The following is a 19,227-nucleotide window of genomic DNA, read 5'->3' on the forward strand; positions in this document are numbered from 1 at the left end:
AGAGCAGCTGAAAGCATAAGACACTACCTTTGCGCTGGGACTGAAGCTGTAGGAGGAAGCGTTCCAGTGCTTCCTCTCTCACAACAAACAAGGATAATGGGTATTTTGTCTATATATCCACATTGCCTGCACTAATAACTGTAGTTGCATTCTTTACTTTTATATAGATGTCAATAAAGCACTTAACATTCTGCCTCCCAAAGTGCATAAAGCAGGAGGATTAAAGGTGATTTCACAGTTCTTTCACATCTATCACAGTATACACAGAACAAAAGAAGACTAATTCAGAGAGATGACCAGATAGGGATTTGATAGGTGAATGGCAAAATTTAATCAAACCCTGTGCTGAACTTACAAAATGAGTAACTCAAGAAGTTATATGCAGTTGATCTCACTTGTAAACTTGATCTGTTCTTCTCCAAAGTGATCTTGCATTTCTACAAGGTATTCGCTTTGCCTTTTTTTTTTTGTCTCTTGACCATAAAGAAAAATTCCAAATTACCAAAGTTGAAATCAGAGGATTTTTTTTTAAACTATTTCCATTTACACAGTGTATAACAATGTGCTGTAATAATGATGACAAAGAACACTAAAGGGTTAGCTGACTCTCTTATTTTGCTTGCAAAAGTCCAGATGACATTTTTGTTCCCAATCTTTCTCCTATTTGTATTTTAGAAGTATGTAAATGGCACATAACCACTGTCATGAAAATCTTGTGGTCCAGTCTATTTTGAGTAGTCTTCATTTTGGCTATTTTGATCCAGTCTTCTCTTTTCTCATTCTAGAAATTAGTGTTCATAGTTACAATGTCAAAAAGATCACAAAATATAGCAACACAGCAGTTTCACTGCAAGTGGGATGGAAAACATCCTTGTCTCAACTGATGTGTGAAGAACTTACCACACAAGAGACATTATCCCCTTTTTCTCTCAAAGTCTGCTGGAACTATGAAGAAGAATGTAGATCATAACAAGAAGCACTTGATATGAGCAGATGGGAATTGTTTTTTTTAAATAAGGAGATTCAGGAATTTTTTGTCCTTACAGAGCTTTTGTAGTCTACTTAGCAATAGCAGCTGCAAAGACCTGCTGACAGCACCTTCCCATTCATCACTGATCCAGTAGATAGGAATCAGTTTAAAAAATTTTTTGAAGGTTAGGAAAAGCTTATTAAGGCATTAAGAGATGAATAATCTTTATAAAATCTTTAGTCTTAATTGCTGATGAAGCAGCTAATTATCCTCTGCACCAAACTTGCCAGTGTAAGAGAACATCTTCAGCGATGAAATTCTCCTTTCCTTTAAGGACTGTATCTCTTCCTCCCCCCCTCCCCTTTTTTTTTCATCCTCAGGCATGAATGGCATGTCAAGCTTCTTAGGAAACAGTTGGGATCCTCTGTTGTTGAGAAAGATTGCTTTTTCAAAGTTAGGATGAATGGATGCCACCAAAGATCTGCAGATTGTCAGCTGCTAACTAAAAAAAAGCAGGAGAGGCAAAGACACCCCCAGACACTAAGAATGACCACTGACAATGCAAATGTCTGCACATACCTTCACAAAACCCACTATATGAAAGGAAAAAAGCATTACTGAAAAACAGTTTTATTCTATTTTCCTTCCTTCAGTGACTGCAGAAAACTAGTTAGGAATCTTTGCAACTATACTTGTATTAGTAGATTACAGAAAGGACATGGTTGCATTGAGCAATCCATGAAAGAATTAGCTTTTTCTTCCCACAGGAATCAACCATACTTACTAGTTCCAAGTATCATCGGCTATAAGGATAAAATGGAGACAACCATAATCATGAATGTGGTTGGAAAATTTGATACAGAAGGAGCATATATGTGCAAAGATAATGGCATGAAGGGCTTAGGAAATACTTCATGTCAATAAGACTTTCTGTGCTTGAGAAAACAGTAAAAGCACTGATTAAACTGATGCTAAAACATATTCATGAGGAATGACATCACCAAGCCACCTACAAATGCAAAATACAGAGTTTTCAAATGAACAAGAGGACTAAAATAAATAAATAAATAAATAAATAATCAGTGTAATGATACAGTGGTGGTTTGCAACTGCCACAGAAGGTTATGAAGGTGCTGGACACTTTATTTAAGGCCAGCTTACATGAGTCTCAAGTACTTTTTGATGTCTACTGGTAAATGAAAGTCTTTTCCAAATAATGCAATCGATGCTGAAAGGCTACTAACTGAGAGGAGCGCAAGGATACAGAGCTCCTATGCAGGGAAGCTGAAGCAAGAGGACAAGGTGACAGAGTATGTAATCCTTCCTGAAAAAAGCTACACCTAGGACAAGAAGAAAAAGGAAAAAAGAAAAGAAAGCAAGAAAAAAAGAAAGAAGGACTCATTAAAAATTAAAGGAAAAAGAACTACATTTTAAATTCATTTATAGAAAATTATTAAATTTTGTGGAACTGTTAATCCACTATTGCGAGGTTACTAGAGTCATAATCACACAGAAAAGCACATATACACATATTGAAGAGACAAATATGCATAAATGGTACAGAGGAGTACTGGTTGTTCCACCTTAATACTGTCTTCTAAAGCATCTCTATAAACACTGAACAACAAAAACAAAACAAAACATCAGATCTCTTAAAATTCATAAAACAGAAAAATAAAACTTGTACAATTGTTAGATTTAATTATTACCTGGAAACACGAGACTTTGAAGGCCTTAGACTCTAAAACTTGTGTAATCCTTAAAATAGGACTATTTTTAAGTATCAGGCTCTGTTTGCACTTTTTCATACTGTATAGTAACACTTACTCATACATACATGCCAGACGCACACAAAACTTTAAAACTTAAAATGGCAATTTTATGGCCAAAGTTTCTTCATCATTCTTGTCACACAGACTCAGTCACTGACACTAACAGCTACATTAATCATTTTTAATTTTGCTTCCCCAGAGCAGCTGCCCTCCTGGTGCAATCTACTCAAACAGCTCTTGACCTATTTGTTCCCACCATCTTCCCCGACGCTTGCTGCTGTAGCGGCTCACCTGGGACAACATATTCCATTTGCTGCAATATCTAACCACCAAACTTAACCGTTGTTACAAGACTACTGCAGAGTGGCGTGCTTAATCACAAGAGAGACACCTCATTATCTCAGACATAAGAAAAACAAAAAAGGGGGTGTGGTTCAGACTAATTCTGCTGTACCTGGAAAGAATCAGGCTTAAAAATGAAAACAGTTTAATGCTGTACAAATAAGAGATCAAGAAAATAGTATACGTCTTCTAGAAAATGCATGAATTTTTAAATCATTCACTCCTTACTGCATAAGATAACAAAGAGGCTGAAGGTATATTTTAAGTAAAACTGCAAAAACAAGAAAACCTCTTGAAAAGAGACATGAGTATGGAAAGGTAAAATCTATTATAGAAGAAATACCTAAAGAACTGCAATTTTTTTTCTATAAATGAATCTAAATATATATGGAAGGAGCAATGAAAGAATAAGCTCATTTAATCATATAATCATATAACCAATTAGTTAAAATAAACCTGCTATATAAGGAAAAGTAATTCTGCTGCCATTAGTCATAATTAGCTTACTGCCCAAAACTAAATATACTAATACTAAATGGAAGTAGAGTCTGTCAGATCTGTTCTAGAAGGACCTTGAGTTACCTTACATTAAAAATGAGCCTATCTCATGGCAAGATTAAATATGATCAGTTGGTTTGTTACTCAACCTTAAAACAAAAAATGCTAATACAGTATATGTGGCAAGGGAATGTTCTAATAACGAATAATGACATTTACGTCTCCAGACGGTTTAAAGCAACAACAGTCATATACACAGGGTCTTCCATCTGAAAGCTTTAAAGGTCTTCTTAAATTTTTCTGAAGTTAGATATTAAAAATACCAACAGGACTGATTTAGATCTAAATTAGAAAATTTATCACCCTACTCAGCAGTGTGTCAAAGAGTATGTACATGATTTTGAAATGCTGTCCCTACCCTTTCATCAGAAATATTCATTAGAATCCTTGAAATAATGCAACTGCAACAGGAAAAAGCAAGTTCCATAAACAGCATATTCAGTAAACAAAATTATACAACAGTCTAAGAAAGGAATAGAAAAATACTATAGTAAAAAAACAGAACTCAATATATTATAGGTGAAAAGATAATTAAGAAATGCTATCACGTTTTCAAAAATACGACTGACAATTTTCAGTTATACTGAAATATTCTAACAATTGCAAACTAAGCCCTTGCACACGAGTATATGAAAATGCACAAATCGCATCATAGGGAAAAAAAAAAATCACTTCTATCTAAATATACACAAACTCTGAAAACAAGGATTTAAAAGAAAGTTCTTTTTACTGGGCTATTTTCTTCTTTATACAGATAACTAATGCACAGTTACAACAATGGAATTATTAAGGTCAAAAGGTGACCTACATTATCACAACACAAAGTATTTAAATCTCTCAAGTCAGATTTTAAGAGGCCAGCACTTAATCATAACTAACCAGTAAAATTCCTTTAAGATCTCATTTTGCAAAAGAGAGAGAGAACCTATATAAAAATTGCATAAATTCTTCCATACACCATTGGAGAATCATATATTTCATAAACATTTTCAATTTGGTAAACAAATACTTTTAAAAGTTCATGTGATTGTATTTAAAGCTTCTCTCAAGAAGGTAATTTCCATACTTTTCAAGAGTGAAAAATATCTATCTTTAACTTCCTGTAAGTTCACCTTGTTCCAGTAACTTATTTTGATGAACAGATACATTGGTTTGCTTTCTGTGAGATATACACAGTTACTGGCAAAACAGTAAAAGTACTGGAAAAACAGCTAAGTATGATACACGAATTTAAGCAGAACTTGGTAGGTTTGTCTTGTCTTTTTTAAGTCATGATCCAGCATAACGCAATTCTCCAGTGGTGATACATTCTCCACATATCATTTCAAATTTGTTAATTCTCCAAGAAGTTTCTCCAATGATTAACATCGTCTCCATTCATTACAAGACTTGAGGGAAGTTTATTAAAAATCCTGACTGATCTTTTCACTAACTAACTATAGAGTCAGCTAGCAAGGCCTCAGCTTGGCAGCAGTTTTTTTCTTTTTTTTTTTTAAGCTTTACGATGGTTCCTGTCTTGGTTTCAACTGATACAGCTCACACAGAAACAACGGAGCTGTACAGCTCTGCCCTGAGGAAGCTGCCCAGCACTCTGGCAGTGCAACCACTCTTTGGAAAGCCAAAATCTCCCTGCGCTTACAGATATAAGTTGTGGTAAAGCACCAAGAGAAAAACAGTTGTCATACATACATCAAGCTTTTAAATAGGCAGATGCAACAAATTTGACACTGCTACAATGTCAAACGTTTCACTGGGTTTTAAGATGCAATTAATATATTTCATTTCACTTTTACCATTAAAAATTTCATACAGAGAAACTGGAATTTATAGGTTTTCAAAGATAAGAGATAAGATAAAAACACTACCTTACAGATTACAGGCCACTTCCACTCCCCTCCCCACACACACTACCGAAACTTCAAAACATTAAAACTTGCATAGATCCTGTATGGCTATTAAAACCATGTGAAGACAGGGGTAACCTTACTTCCAAAGAAATGTCATTAGAAATTGTTTTCACTCAAAAATTTTCAAATGCTTTCCAACCTTAAGATGAAATCTCTGCCCTAGGTTTCTCATCAAAGTCTCTTCCAAATATTTTATACCACTTTAGAAATTTTAACACTCCTGTGAAATGTGTGATGTATCCAGTAAGTGGCTAAAATGAAGTAACCCCCCCCCATTTTTCTAGGTGATCGTACAATTCAAAATATGGCATAATGCAAGTGACAAAATTAAGGCACTATAGACAATCTTGAAATGCTTCAAACTTGCAAACTGATCTAGTCCTTTAAACACATATATTTTTAATATGCATTGCTCAAGTATTAATTTTGCTTTGCTGGGAGGAGGGAACTAACGATGATGGGGGGAGACAACATGCAGTAGGGTTTTAAACTACCCTTCACAAAGCACAACAACTGAATGAAGTCAGTTGAACCACATTTGCTGGCAGCAACAGAAGGCTCCTATCCTAGAGGGACACAGACAGCACAGCACATGATGGGATTTATTTGGCAGCTCATCACCTCAAATGATGGGGAAAGCATCGCCCGCAGATCACGTACCAAAATGCAGACCTGGGCCGCAGGCTTCGTAACATTTTTAGTACAGAATCTGCTACTGCAGCATAAGTCCGATTTCAACATGCATTACTATTATTATTATTCTAGTAGGCTTTCCAAATTTTCCTGAAGAAAGAAAATGTCCATTCCTAACAGTTTATATTCCAATAAAAGATTAAAAGATTTTATGTTAACAAATAGCTCTTCTGTCAACCACAAGTGCTCTATTTGGCAAATATTCAAGGTTTGTAGTGAACAATGAAGATCTGAGAATTTCTACTGAAAAAAGTTGCAAAATCCTCCTCTCCTGTCAGAGAGAAATCTAGGCATATTAAAGATACGCATCATCAAGAGGTCCCAGGCTTAAAAATATGCAGCTAGCATGCGTTTCATTAGCATCCTGAGAAACAAATTTCTTTACTATTACTAGCAATAACCAGGGTGAAAAAAAGCTTTCCCAGCTTTGCAAAAAAATTCTGTTTTACCCTTAAAATACTTACAGTTCTGCTCAAAAAAAGGGGAAGTTATTAAAAAATATTACATGGATAGTATGACACTTGCTTTCTAAACAGATTATAATCACACCACATGAATAGCTCTGCTCAATAATTTGCACAAATTAATGTCAGATTTCTCAAATTATAATGAAAATGAAGATGCATTATGACAAAAGAAAGGTCCTTAAAAGAAAAAAAGTTGAGATTATTTAGAAAATGTTAGATGTTAGAAAAAACTAGACCTCTTCACTCAATCATCTAATAATTTATATTGCACTTTATAAAAGAAAACTTACTTAAACACGATCTTTTCCCAGATGTGCTTGCACCTCCTGAACATAAATTGCCTCCTCGATGGACCAGCTCAAGTTCCAAGTTTGTTCTGCATGAAAAACATACAAGTGTTGAATGGAATGGCATTACTAAAGCTTCTATAGATGTGAAAGAGTCACCACAAACTCCCAGCATATACTAAAGGAAAGAATACTGCAAACCAATCGTTAGTGTTAGATACTGCCAAAATATGACTCAAAATAAAATAAACATTATCAAGATATTGCCATTTGGGATTTAAAATGATTCAATTAGTAAGCATCGTATAAGAGAGCTGCTACAGTTGTGATTGAAGTTTAAATAAATGTTAATTCTGAGGCTTTTTTCTGTATGCACACACAACTCAAAAATAAGTGAATTTATGTGCAAATCTGAAAAGACAACATACAACTCGGCTAAATTTTAATCAATTGGAACTATTTAAAAAGTGTTCTCTTTCATGACAGGGATTTTGTTTTGCTTTAAACAAACAGGCATTACAATGGACAGGCCACCAAGTAACTAAACATGAAAATATTTTCAATTATTCTGGAAGCACTCTATTGCTAGGTTAGTTAATAAAAGCCTTGCAGGTAAATTCTCAATGAACACTGGTGTTCACTGCAGCTCATTAGTATGAAACAGGAGCTGTTTCTCTAAATCTCTGCATGCCACATTGGTGCTTTATTTCTTAACATTATTGTAAGCTGATACTTAGATACCAATTGTTTAGGCCAAATTCAATAGCTTTGTTTGATTTCAGAATTGAATGTTTCAGTACTGTATTATCATTTATCCCTAAGGTTTGGAACAAACAATTTATATTATGTTCTCTGAGAGTCTGTTTTAACAAGTCAACAAACATTCCTGTAATTAAGATGAAGGAATAAAGATCTGTTATTCTGAAATGTTATTTTGTTAATTTCATCCAAACTGCAAAGCTCCGTCTTGTAAATATTTTGTCCTTTATTTAAAAATCAACCAATGCTAGTCTCAATATAATGTGACTGAATACTTGTTAAAATCTACTCTAGAGTTTTAGGCATATATTACATCTAAGATAAGTACACACACATACATATATATTAAAGATGAAACTACAGGATGACTGTTTTATTAAAAATAAAATATTTTTAAAAGATTTCAGCTCCATCAGTTTGAGAGAATACTTTGTTTTTGATATGCAGTGTTTGTTAAGATACTTTCATATGCTTCTAAAATAGTAATATTTCAGAATATTACTATCCCTAAGTTTGCAGCTTATGCCACTCATTTCTGGAGGAATGCTTTAATCCTCTCTACTCAGAAAAAAGGCAATTTAACATCGATAATGTGCCTGCTCAGAGCTCCATCTGGTTGCTGCTGATAAGGGCATCTGTGTGACAGGGGAATTTTCCACTCTTCAGGCGATTTGCAGTGCTCACTGAACTTCTAAAAATCTACCAGCAAGGAAGCAGGGACAGGGATTTCATATTAGTGGACAAAATAGGAACTGTAGATCAGCATGTGCTAGTTCATCTTGGGGATACAAATGAAACCAGCGTGTTTTATTTCTACAAAGCTTCTGATAACTAATTTGTAGAATAAAATTAATGGCAACCTTTTATTAAAACCAAGAGAATTAAGATTTAATCAAAAACACTACCTGAATTTCTATGAGCAGTTTTAGATCTAGAATTTTCAATTTCCCTTTCATCAAGACATACATACAATTTTGCAAAACAAAACTCAAGGACAATTTGACGAAATTCTTCTTGATGCCTATGCAGTGGTATACAGTATCACTCTTCACTATAGGGAATGTAAGAAGAGAGACTTCTGGTAACACATTCCATCACACATTGCACACTCATACTCCCCTCCCACACTTCCTTATTGCCCCAAGCTCCTCACAGACAGAAGCTTATAGCTCAGTTTTCTTGAGAATACAAATTTTAACCTTCTCCTCTATGACATCTTTAAAACATATTTAAACTTTGGTGTGATAGTGCACAGTGGGAAGTATCTCCTGGGAAGTGGAACACTTCTCCTTTATAATGAGCACCTTCTACATCAGATACTGCTCTAAATCGTTTTTGAAAGATACCAGCATATCACCTCCCTGCTCAAGCTCCCTTCTGCCTTGAGGCTCTGATTAAAACCTTGGGTATCACCCGTCCCTGCTGAACAAAAGAAAAGCAGAGTTCTCAGTGCCTGTTCTCTCCTGGCTGAAGGAAAAATAGGGGCATCTGATAGAAAAGTGGAACACAGAGTGGTCTCTGAAAGTATCTTTCACTATCTCAACTCCCTGAAAATGAAGGAAGGAGGAGAAAGAAAATCAATTTAGGAGTGACTGTTTCCCCTATCTATACATCATCTTTGTGCTATTCACTGGAGCAAAAAAAAAATTGTAATATACAGTGTCACCAGGCTTTATCTTCCTCACCCACAAAAAGAAGACAGAGGAGAAAGGATGGATTTTGCTCAGCTATACAGACTCCTGATCCAAAACCAGACCTATTTCAGCCTATTTTCATTGGCTTTCATTAAAGAAAGAACCTATCTGGAAAGACAAAGTTTTGCATGCTTACCAGAATTCCTACCAAAACAGCATGGGAGTAAAACAGCAATGCCCTTTCCAGGAGGAAAACATACTTGGAGGGACCTCCTCATTCCAGGGGGATAGGAGAATAAAAGTTAAACACTATCTTTTTCACTTCACTTTACAGAGACAGCACATTCATGGGAAAAAAAAGGTTACTGAGACACAGACTGGGAGGGAAGAACACAATGTTTTTATATTAGTCTATACATAGCTGACAGCAAAAACAAAGGCTTTGTTTACCCAGCCAGCTAAAGCAAGCAATCTACTGCTAAACAGTGCAGAAACAGTCCTCCAAGAGACACTGCCACAAATGACAGTCACCAATACTCTAAATGTGGAGCTATTAAAATTAAAGCTAGGCACACATGATTTGTGAATGACACACTGCTAATGCTGTGAGTGTCAGCAAAGACAAGGAGGGATGCAAAGGAAAAAGGTATAAATTTAACACGGTAAGAGACTAGGAAAAGGGGGAGGTAGCCAAGTAGCTGCTGATCCAGCTGTGCACGCAAATCGGGATGCAAGGACCCTGAATGACTTTTTTGCTAGGAAAAGAGACAGGGGCTAGCTCTCCCACTGGGTAATTTCTTTCCTCCACTCCAATGACATCTGTCTGGGCAGCAAAAGTGAAGTAAGAAGAGTAAGTTCCCATTTTCCTGAAGCAGAAAGGAGAAGCTGCTGCAAGTGACTCCTTGCTGTTTAATCAGTAGTGCTCCCATTTCCACATGCAAAATTCCACCTCAAAACTTGCCACCAGCTGTAAACTAGCATCTTTTGAGAAGACTGCAGATCCTGTCATTTTCCGATTGAAAACGGAACACAACTTATTAATATAAGATTAACGGTATTTAACATTAATTGACCCCTGCTATTAGCAAGGGAATTAAAAATATCAGTAGGTTAACTTGAAATGCTTATTTAGACAGGGACTACTTATCATCTTGACCACTTTATCTGTACATTAGATTAAATACCAGAAAAAAAATGAATAACAGCTATGGATGATCTGACCAAAACCACAGAAATGTGTCAGAATACAGGAGACTACAAATGTTCAAAGGTAACTGGTTGGTAGGGAACAGGAAGATATCATTACCACAGAAAGAATGGGGATGGAAATAAGGAAGGAACATTAGGCCAAATCACAGGAATAACTTCCAGAGAGCAAATTTAAATTTGTAACTTAAAAGTGCTGTTGTTGATAGTCTATTGTATGGATACAACAAATTAAACAAAACATACCAAAAACGTGCAAAAAAAATGTTTCAGTCTGGGAGATTAACAGCCCGCTCACAAATGCAAATTGTAAGGTTACATTAAAATGACTTAAAAAAAGAACTTAAGATTTTTAAAGCTGTAGTTCTTATGCAATTATCAAGTAGTAGAAGTTTGCAAATCTGGATTGCTGAATTAAAGAAAAAAAAGGAATTAATTGTTTTGTAAAAGATCTGCCAAGCATCCTCTTAAGTGATCTTATGATTTATGGTAACAATATGGAAGGCTGGATCTAAAATCTGAAATCCTGCATGCATGGACAAACAGAAAATAGCTGACGCTAGTCTAATCTAACAAGAACAGGTCACCAGATAAGAAATGAAATGCTGTTCTGATTTGAGATATTTTTAATTCTTGGAAGAAAAACAAGAATCTTGGGCTTAAATGTTAGTGTAAAAATCACAAAATAAATCTACATTTAAAATATGTGTAGGTAGCATTTTTAATATTATATACCTTTACACAGAAATATATTATAAACTCAATTTGTGTACTGTAAATAGCATGTCAGATTATTATTATAAGCAATCATACTTTTATATAGGAAAGACTCATTTTGAATCCTGTATTTTTTTAAAGGATATTAAAATGTATGGACCAAATACATCATCACCAAAAACTTCTACAATATTTATCCTTGAACAGAATATGCCACTTATGCTAATGTGGAATAATCTTCCATCTTACTATGCAAAATTTAATTGCTTTTCTTAATCAAGGCACAATTAAGATACTCACAGAATACAAATAATGTTTCTATTAATAGAATCATATGATCATCTAGATTGGAAGAGACCTCTGGAGATCATCTGGTCCAACCTTCTGTCAAAAGCAGAGCCTTAGATTCAGCTATCCAGAGCCCTGTCAAGCCAAGTCTTGGATATTTCCAGGGAGGAAGATACCATCACTTTTCTGGGCAACCCATTCTGATGTTTAATTGTTCCCACAATGAAGAATTTTAGCAATTACTATTAGCTTTACGGCTTTACAGAAGACTTGACAACATTGTAGGTACCTATTTGAAATGAAACTGTATGAACTAGGAAAATATTTGCACAGAGGTTTTAATGTTCGGACTTAAAAACGTAACCAGTACAGAAGATGAAAATGAAAGCTAATATGAACACAGTGCTTCATTAAAGAATGATATTCATTTTCTATTTTCCATGTAATACCTGAAGCTATATTTAAAACTAACTTTCTTTCAAAGAAGAATTTATGGTTGCTACTCCAATTTACTGCAAGGTACTTATCTGCCACATTTCACCGCAAAATCAAGAATTTTACTTAATGGTGTCAGAGTTCATAAATCCACCGAAACACTAGAGCCCTGCCATGTAGGCTCTGACAGCACTAAGTCTAGGTATACTACCCACAAAGAAGGGAGGATGACAAATAACCCAAAAATGGTGGATTCAGGGCTGATAAACTGGCTCTCTACAACCTGCTCAACTCTTATGCAAGAAAAATCCCATGGGGTAGCTTTTCTGGGCATCTTCAAGAGCTCTGTCAGAAAGACACTGGGCTGGGACAAGAATCTGGTCCCAAAGATTATACCACAAGACCTCAAGTATTATCTGTATCAGATAGAAGAAATACATATTTTATCACAACATCTAGCCTTGACTCTGAGGGATTACCTTATTTCCATCATGATCTCAATTCTATTTTCTACATACCACTTCATAGGAACAATGACATATCTAAAACATTATTTTTATTTTAAAATATTTAGTACTGGTCTCTCTGCTATATAATTGTTATACAAATGTGTTCAGATATTGCAGATGTATTTTATGTGGGCACAAGTATTTGCCCAGATTCAGCTAGTCAATGATAATTATCTGGTACAAAGAATAAGGTACACTATGAAGATATCATTACCAGAAAGTACTTTAGCTTAAAGCCAAATGTATACTCTTATTGATTTGCAGTAAAATACCTTATATTTAAATACCTATGAAGAAGATTTCATGTAATTCAAAAGAACTGTGCTTACACTTCTATTGTGAGATTATTCATGAAACAATCAAAATTCTCAGTTATGTCTGCCATATTTAAATGACATTTATACATAAATCATAATTAGATAGTAGAGAGTATCATAATGTAATAAAATATGCTCAAAACAAATATACTAACATAAATATACTAATTTAAATACCTGAATTCTGCAAGTAATATAATAGCTAAATAAACTACAGACCCTCAGCAACTAGAGTTTATGAAACTGCTGTCAAAATTGCTACTGAATGATATTGTTTGCACTCTTGCACTTCCTCTGCAGTCAGCTGCTTCCCTGCGGACCTAAATAGCAAAGGGTTCGGATAATTATTTGCTTAATGAGTATTTCAGCTTCCCCTTATGGGAAAACCCTGCATTACAGTAAATCTGAACAGATTAACTATTCAGCGCATCTTGAAATCAATGGTGCAGACTGAGGGAGGGAGTGTTTGCCTTTCTTGGAGATGGTGTCTGTGACACTGACAGCAATACAACTGGAGTCTAACATCACAGTGAAGATGCTGGTAGCTTTGGTGCTTTTTGAAGTTGTCTTATTCATCTGAGGAGAGATCCTTGGTTGTTGATGCAGAATAGGGTCGCTGTGTGATCACCAAATAAGTAAATAAAATTAATGCCTGATGGAGGGATTAAAAACACCCTGTGATTTAAAACCCACCAACACAGCAGCAATGTAGAAATGATCTCATTCTGTTGGATAACAGTAGAGAAGATTTAACAGTTTGGGAAAGGAAGGCAGAAAGAGAAATGCAACATAAAGTTTTGATAAACAGAGAGCAAAACCTTGAATAAGGAAGAAAACCAAATAAGCAGCAGACCAGATATTCTCCAGGTTCTGTGCCACTTGAAAATGCTAAAAATGAAATGTCTGAGAAATCATTCTCTTTCATACCCCTATATATGAAAATCAGAAAATAAAATCTTGATATACTAAGTGTCCCAAAAGGGGTCTTTTGGAGAGGATGGGATACTTTTCTTTTTTTTTAATAATATTATCTGGTAATACTGTTAGTGATAAACTCAAAAGAAACAATATAAAAACATACTCACCTAGCTACAGAATACATAAATAGAAAATCATTGTCAGGTGATCCAGGACTCTTGCTATAATCTGTATACTTCTTCTGTGTAGTACTTTTTATATCTTTCATTACAGATTCCATTTCTTTACTGAGATTGGTTTCAGACTATGAACAAAGACATGAAAAAGATTAATTAATTTTTACCTCAAGAAATGCAATAGCTGATCACAAAGCATAATACTTTCATATTTATAAAAATACATTTGCAGATTATGAAAAAACATGTATTAGAAGTCAATAGTCTCTGCCTCACAGAAATTTTATAGTATTCTAAAAGTTATTCTGATTTGTTCTGAACAATAAAGCTCCACTGTTTTTTCCATCTCTTAAGTTCAAGATTCTTCAGCTTGCTTTATTTTAGCATATATTTGCATTGTGCAAATACATGAAAATAACACAGTGTCAATCTCTAATAAGAAGTATTATTACTTAGAAATACTTCTGGAACAAAAGTCTCCACTGACACTGGAAGGCTAGCAGAATTTAAGAGAATTAATTATATCGTTCTGAAAGACCTCATGAAGCTTTTTAATACATGAGTGGATGCAAACTGCTCTCTCTGTAAAACAATTAATCCATACCTTAAAATATTCTTAATAGACGGTCTTTAAATAGCTTCCAGTTATAAGGATATTGGTGTTTTTACTTCGTAAAGAAATGACAAACGGGTTTTATGTTACGTGACTCAATTCAATGTAAATTACTATGGAGTGAACTGGAAGTGTACTTCATATAAATCTAGATGAATTATACTTTTGTCATAGCTGTCTGATTTATTTTTAATAGGTAATGCAATAAAAGCTGTCAAACTTCCAAATATTTTGATTACATTTAAAAATAGTATGCTATCTTCCAAATAGAAAGAAGAAGAAATGAAGTTTCGCAGACTGCAGAGTTTCTAAAAGGTCACAAAATGCAACATAACATAAAACTGAAAGGTAGAGACAAATTAACAAGGATCTTTCTGCCTTACACTGATGCTTACTGGGAAAGCTCCCAGCTGTTCTTGAAGATCTTCCACCTCTTGTACAAGATCTCGCATACACTTGTTACTATGACTTTGCCAAAGGCTTCTTTCGACATTGTTTCCCGGATAACAAGGAAGAACACTGTTAGCAAACTGCCTACAGAGGGGACAGGTAAATTCTCCTTTGTCCACTGAAAAACCCTGGAGAACCTGGTCATTCTAAAAGGAAACAAAACAAAACAAAACAAGGCGTAAATTAAATTTGCTGAAGATGAAAACTTGTTCTTTGATATTTCAGGCAAAAAGATCAATAGATAAAAAAAAATCTCTAAAGCCAACAACTGTAAAGAAATAATAATAGGAATGGCTCCCCAGTTGAGTAAAAGAGCTCTAACAGCTACTACCGACTTTATTACAAATGGTCCAAGTCACCTAACTTTCAAGTACTCTTCATTGTCAATAGCTATCCCATAATAAACTAGAACATACCTGAATGGGATATTTTGAACAGTTTGCTTGTACTGTCTATCACTTCCTATAAAGTTTGAGACTCCCTTAAAAATGTCTTCTCATTTGTCAAAAGGTATTTTTTTTTCCAGCTGTGAGAAGTATTTGAAGATACTACGGAAAAGAGGTGGAAAAGCTGATCACCTAGCCACTGGAGAGCAGCATGCCAAAAACCCCCGCTACTTTCGGCATTATCATGAAGGCTTGACAAATGGACACAGAAGTATCTGTTTGGGAAGCAGGGGGGACACCGTCAGAGTACTCCCGTCACTGGCAAGCAGTCTCGCTTCGCCTTCATGAACTGCCTCAGCAGTTTCCCACTCCTGGGAGAAGAGAACTGCTAAGTTAGCACCGACTCCAATTTAAACCTCAAACCAGCAGCCCTGATGCTGAGGCCTTCTGGTAAACCAGCTACATACTTGTCTGGATGCTGACCTCCGATTGCATTACATAAATACGTTTTATCAAGATAAACATGAGTCTATACAAATTATTCTGGTATTAAGAATGCTAGAAATAGGCAATTATTATGCACTAATTCAGGCACTAATAACACATATTAGAACAGAAGTTCCCTTAATCTAAAAGCCTTCAAGAATACAACAAGACAGAGTAATGGTTTATTTGGAGTCGAAGTCAGAATGCACCACAAAAGGGAATTCAGTGCCTATTCGATGCAAAACGTTACTCGTCCAAAATTCTGTAAAGTAAGATTTTACCATGAAAGTCCAGATTTTACTTAATTATCTAGATGGCACAATTATCTCTAAAAGTTTCTTTACAGTCAAATGGAAAAGAACAATTCATCAAGGGATCCAGTAAAGGTGGCACAGCTTCATATTCCTCTAAAGGCAAATTCCACAGTATGAGCAATGCTGACACTAAAACTACAAAGCCTTGCTCATCATTTTTGCCCTAATGGCAACAAAACAAAACTTAGGACAAAATAAAGTAAATCACATAAAGTAATCTTGAACCAGAAAGCAGATTCATATGCAAGAAGTAGTCACCACTTAGCCTTTATTTTGTTACACTAAATAATTGAGCAAAAAAAGATGCCTTAAAATGGGATTACTGCTACCACTTGTGGTAACTGTCTGCAGGGCCATTCAGAGGATCTGCACTTCTGTTGCAAAAAGAGAGTGGCAGAGCTGAGGAGGCCAGCAACACCAATGGAAATATTACCCCAGTTATTTAGACCAAGCGAAAATAAGGATGTCCTTTCCAGCCAACAACTTCCAATGTCTGATCAACAGACTTTATTTTAAAACCATATATAGTTTCCCAACGGTATTTTCCAGGGAGAAAAGATATGTAATTCAAAGTTAGATTATTTGAACTCATTTCTCTAAACTTCACATATAAAAACAACATATATCCTATGTAACTAGAGATGATAATCTAACTTTTCATGACTGAATTTTCATATTACAACATAACCAGGTACATAAATTTATACTAGTAAAATTCCTCTACCATTTTTTCTTAAATTCCTCAGTCATTTCCAATGCACATTAAACATCAAAATAGGAACCTGTGAAACAGAAGTGCGAAGTGCAAGAAATGTTTCACCTGAACGTGCTTACCAGAGAAAATCAAGATTTCATTTTTAAATGGGATTAATTTAGTAAAATATTTTTTCCAATACATCAGAATATCTGAGAACAAAGTACTGTTGTTAATAATGTCAAGATGTAATAAGGAGGATTTAATAACTGCAGTACTGGAAAGATAACAAAAACATCATGTATATTCATGTAAAACATAAGTATCCAATCTTTCCTCCACTGAATCGAACAGCATAAATCCACTGACTTTACTGAGAACAGTTCAGATTCAAATAATAAAAAAAAATCTTTAGTTTACTTACCCGTAAAGATTCCATGTAAGATTTATGACAATCTATGTGTAAAGTGTGACCACATGTTTGCACATAAACACCTCCTTCCCAGCCTATTGATACTGCTTGCAGACAGGAACTCTAAAAACAAACAACCCCCCCAAACAAAAACAATAAGAATAAAGAAAAAAAAATATATATATATAGGGTTGAGATATTTACCACAATTCATTTTGAGATTAAAAAATAGATTTTCTACTTGCTGCTAGGTAATACAAAAAACGTGCACTGTGGAAATAAAGCAAGTTTTTATTTTTATAAGTTATATATTTATACTGACTTACATGTATGCCATTACACTATTCTTTCCACCAAAAAGCCAATCATTTCAGTCTCACTTCTGCAATTTTTGTCACTTAAGATAATGATAAAATTAGGAAGCAATACAATGCATATTTAGTAAATGCTCATTTTATTTTGACATTTGCCTTAGATGGTGTCACAATTCTTCCAATTCAGCTTCCATACAGTCTAACACATTCCACTACCTCAAGTAACACATTACATCAGTACTACAGCAAATACTTCTTTAAAGAACTTCCTGTATTACAGAATGAAGGCGGCTATAACTGCACCATCTTTTCCAGTAACACAAGCTTACCTTTCCCATGCACAATAGCAATACGCTGCTCTAACACATTTCATTCGGTTTTGCCCGTAACAAATTAATTTAATAAGATCACAGTTATACAATTAAACCCCAGTCTGTTATTAAAATTCAGTGTAAACAGGTGGTTTTTGTTTTTTTGCTTTGTTTTGTTTTTTTTGAGTTGTTCAACAATATTGTCAGGAACATATCATAAAAGAAAAATATAACTAATGATTGTTTAGTGGATTAAGTTTTATACTGGGGAGGTTATGAAAACGCTGGATTTATTCAAACACCGAGCTAGTGTCATTGTAGCACTTACTGGCCACATATCTAAACTAAGTATTTACTCAACTAGTATTCCTCAGGAAACAATGAACCGAAAAAATAGTCACATGTGGCAAATTTGTCATAAGGAATTCTAGTAAATACGCAAGCAGAATATCTAGCTATAATCAGTCTAACTACTGAATCTTCATTTCTCAAAAAATAATTTCATACACAGATTAAAACGCACATTCTGCATATAAAGAACAGAAAAAGAGGTATGGCAACTAAAAATGGAAAAAAACTATTAGAATAGACTTGCCCGAAACTGGACTTAATGTATGATGCAAAAATAGGGTACTATGAATAACCAACTCTGAGGATTACCTTTTCTGAGGCTGCCCTAGCAGCTTGCCTTTTCCTGCATACGAGCTGATATTAGAAACTCCAGGTACATCAGAAGACATGCTCCTATTTACCTTGCCTTAACTTGACATTTATGTTCTCGAAGCCTTTCAGGTTCAAATCAATGATCTTAGCAACGAGAAAAATTTTCTGCGTTTTGCTGGTCCCTGCATGATTTCGTGGGCAGCCTGCACTGTTAAGAAGGCATGGTCACGTAACGGACCTGCACAAGCCCCACAAGGCAATTGTTTCATTCAGGGAAAGCACCGTTGCGTGTATCTAATGAGGCTAGCTGATTGCATTGTTTATTTAAGGTCACATTTAGACAATTGAAATTCTTCTGAGATGCAAACCTAATAGGAAACACCAGACTCATGAACTTGGGTGAAACTTGGGTTGCCTGACTTTTAGTGAAATAACTGTAGAGTGAATATTCTGTATCTAGAAGGGTGGAGAGAGAGACTAGGCTATGGGTCAGGAAGAGAAGGCTGGAAACTTCAATAATATGGAAGGGAAAAGGGAGAAAACATGAAAATCCATGCTAAAAAATGCTTTATACCGCCTCTACAACTGGAGATGCAGAAGATGGGAAAGAGAAGTTCACGCCTGTCTCT

At 35.0% G+C, this 19,227-nt stretch overlaps 1 protein-coding gene across 1 annotated transcript in view; it reads right to left on the minus strand.

The window, feature by feature from the left end:
- Nucleotides 1-19,227, minus strand: part of UBR3 (ubiquitin protein ligase E3 component n-recognin 3) — a 123,787-nt gene that overhangs the window by 32,128 nt on the left and 72,432 nt on the right. Inside the window, exons 28-31 of the mRNA XM_067299089.1 lie at nucleotides 17,323-17,433; nucleotides 14,952-15,164; nucleotides 13,947-14,083; nucleotides 7,000-7,085 (exon numbers count right to left, since the gene is read on the minus strand). Of these exons, the coding sequence (XP_067155190.1) occupies nucleotides 7,000-7,085; nucleotides 13,947-14,083; nucleotides 14,952-15,164; nucleotides 17,323-17,433 (547 nt within the window). The remainder of the gene's footprint in view (nucleotides 1-6,999; nucleotides 7,086-13,946; nucleotides 14,084-14,951; nucleotides 15,165-17,322; nucleotides 17,434-19,227) is intronic.

This window comes from Apteryx mantelli, chromosome 6, assembly GCF_036417845.1.
Source record: "Apteryx mantelli isolate bAptMan1 chromosome 6, bAptMan1.hap1, whole genome shotgun sequence".
Classification (NCBI taxonomy): domain Eukaryota; kingdom Metazoa; phylum Chordata; class Aves; order Apterygiformes; family Apterygidae; genus Apteryx; species Apteryx mantelli.